Below are 728 nucleotides of genomic sequence, written 5' to 3'. Positions count from 1 at the left end.
GCAGCAGGAGGTTAAAGAAGAAGCAGATAAATGCGATAAGGAGAATGCAGACACCCGAAACAGTAAACAGGAAGCAGAAGCAGCAGCAGCAACTGCAGCAGCAACTGCAGCAGGAGCTGCAGCAGAAGCTGCAGCAGCAAAGCAGCAGCAAATGAATAACCCCATCCAGAAGCAGTATAAAGGAGAACGCCGCCAGAAGGAGGAGAAAGGGGGGGCGTCAACAGCTCTCAAGACACTGCATGCAACACAAAACAGCAGCAGCAGCAGCAGCAGCAGCAGCAGCAGCAGCAATACGGCGCAGCAGCAGACTCTAGCTGCGCCCGCAGCGCGACGACGGAAGACAGCCTTGACGAGGGCCCCCTCGCACGGCAGCACGGGGGCAACACAGCAGCAGCAGCAGCAGCAGCAGCAACAGCAGCAGCAGCAGCAGCAGCAGCAGACTGTTGCTGCGAGGACGAGAGGAAGAATTCGGTTGCGTCGCCGGGAATTGAACCCCCCACCTCGTTTGGATGGAGCTGCGGTGTCTGTACACCCCACTGCAGCAGCAGCAGCAACAGCAGCAGCAGCAGGAGCAGCAGCAGCATCTGCTGCTGCTGCTGCTGCAGATGATGCAGCAGCACCATCAACTGCTGCTGTACAACGCCCAGCAGCAAGAAGTGTTAGTGCTGCTAGAGCTCACCCTAAAGCAGGGGCACGACACGCTGCTGCTGCTGCTGCTCCTGCTGCTG

The 728-nt window shown here is 58.7% G+C and overlaps 1 protein-coding gene across 1 annotated transcript in view; it reads left to right on the top strand.

Annotated features, from left to right (window-relative positions):
• Positions 1 to 151: 151 nt before the first annotated feature.
• EMH_0068660 (uncharacterized protein) overlaps positions 152 to 728 on the top strand; it is a gene marked incomplete at both ends in the record, with an annotated part of 888 nt that continues 311 nt past the window's right edge. The window contains one exon of the mRNA XM_013498782.1: positions 152 to 728. Coding sequence (XP_013354236.1) covers positions 152 to 728 — 577 coding nt within the window.

This window comes from Eimeria mitis, genomic scaffold (assembly GCF_000499745.2).
Source record: "Eimeria mitis Houghton genomic scaffold, Emh_scaff3704, whole genome shotgun sequence".
Taxonomy (NCBI): Eukaryota; Apicomplexa; class Conoidasida; order Eucoccidiorida; family Eimeriidae; genus Eimeria; species Eimeria mitis.
The sequence above is the reverse complement of the archived record's forward strand: the minus strand, read 5'-3'. Positions and strand labels throughout refer to the sequence as shown.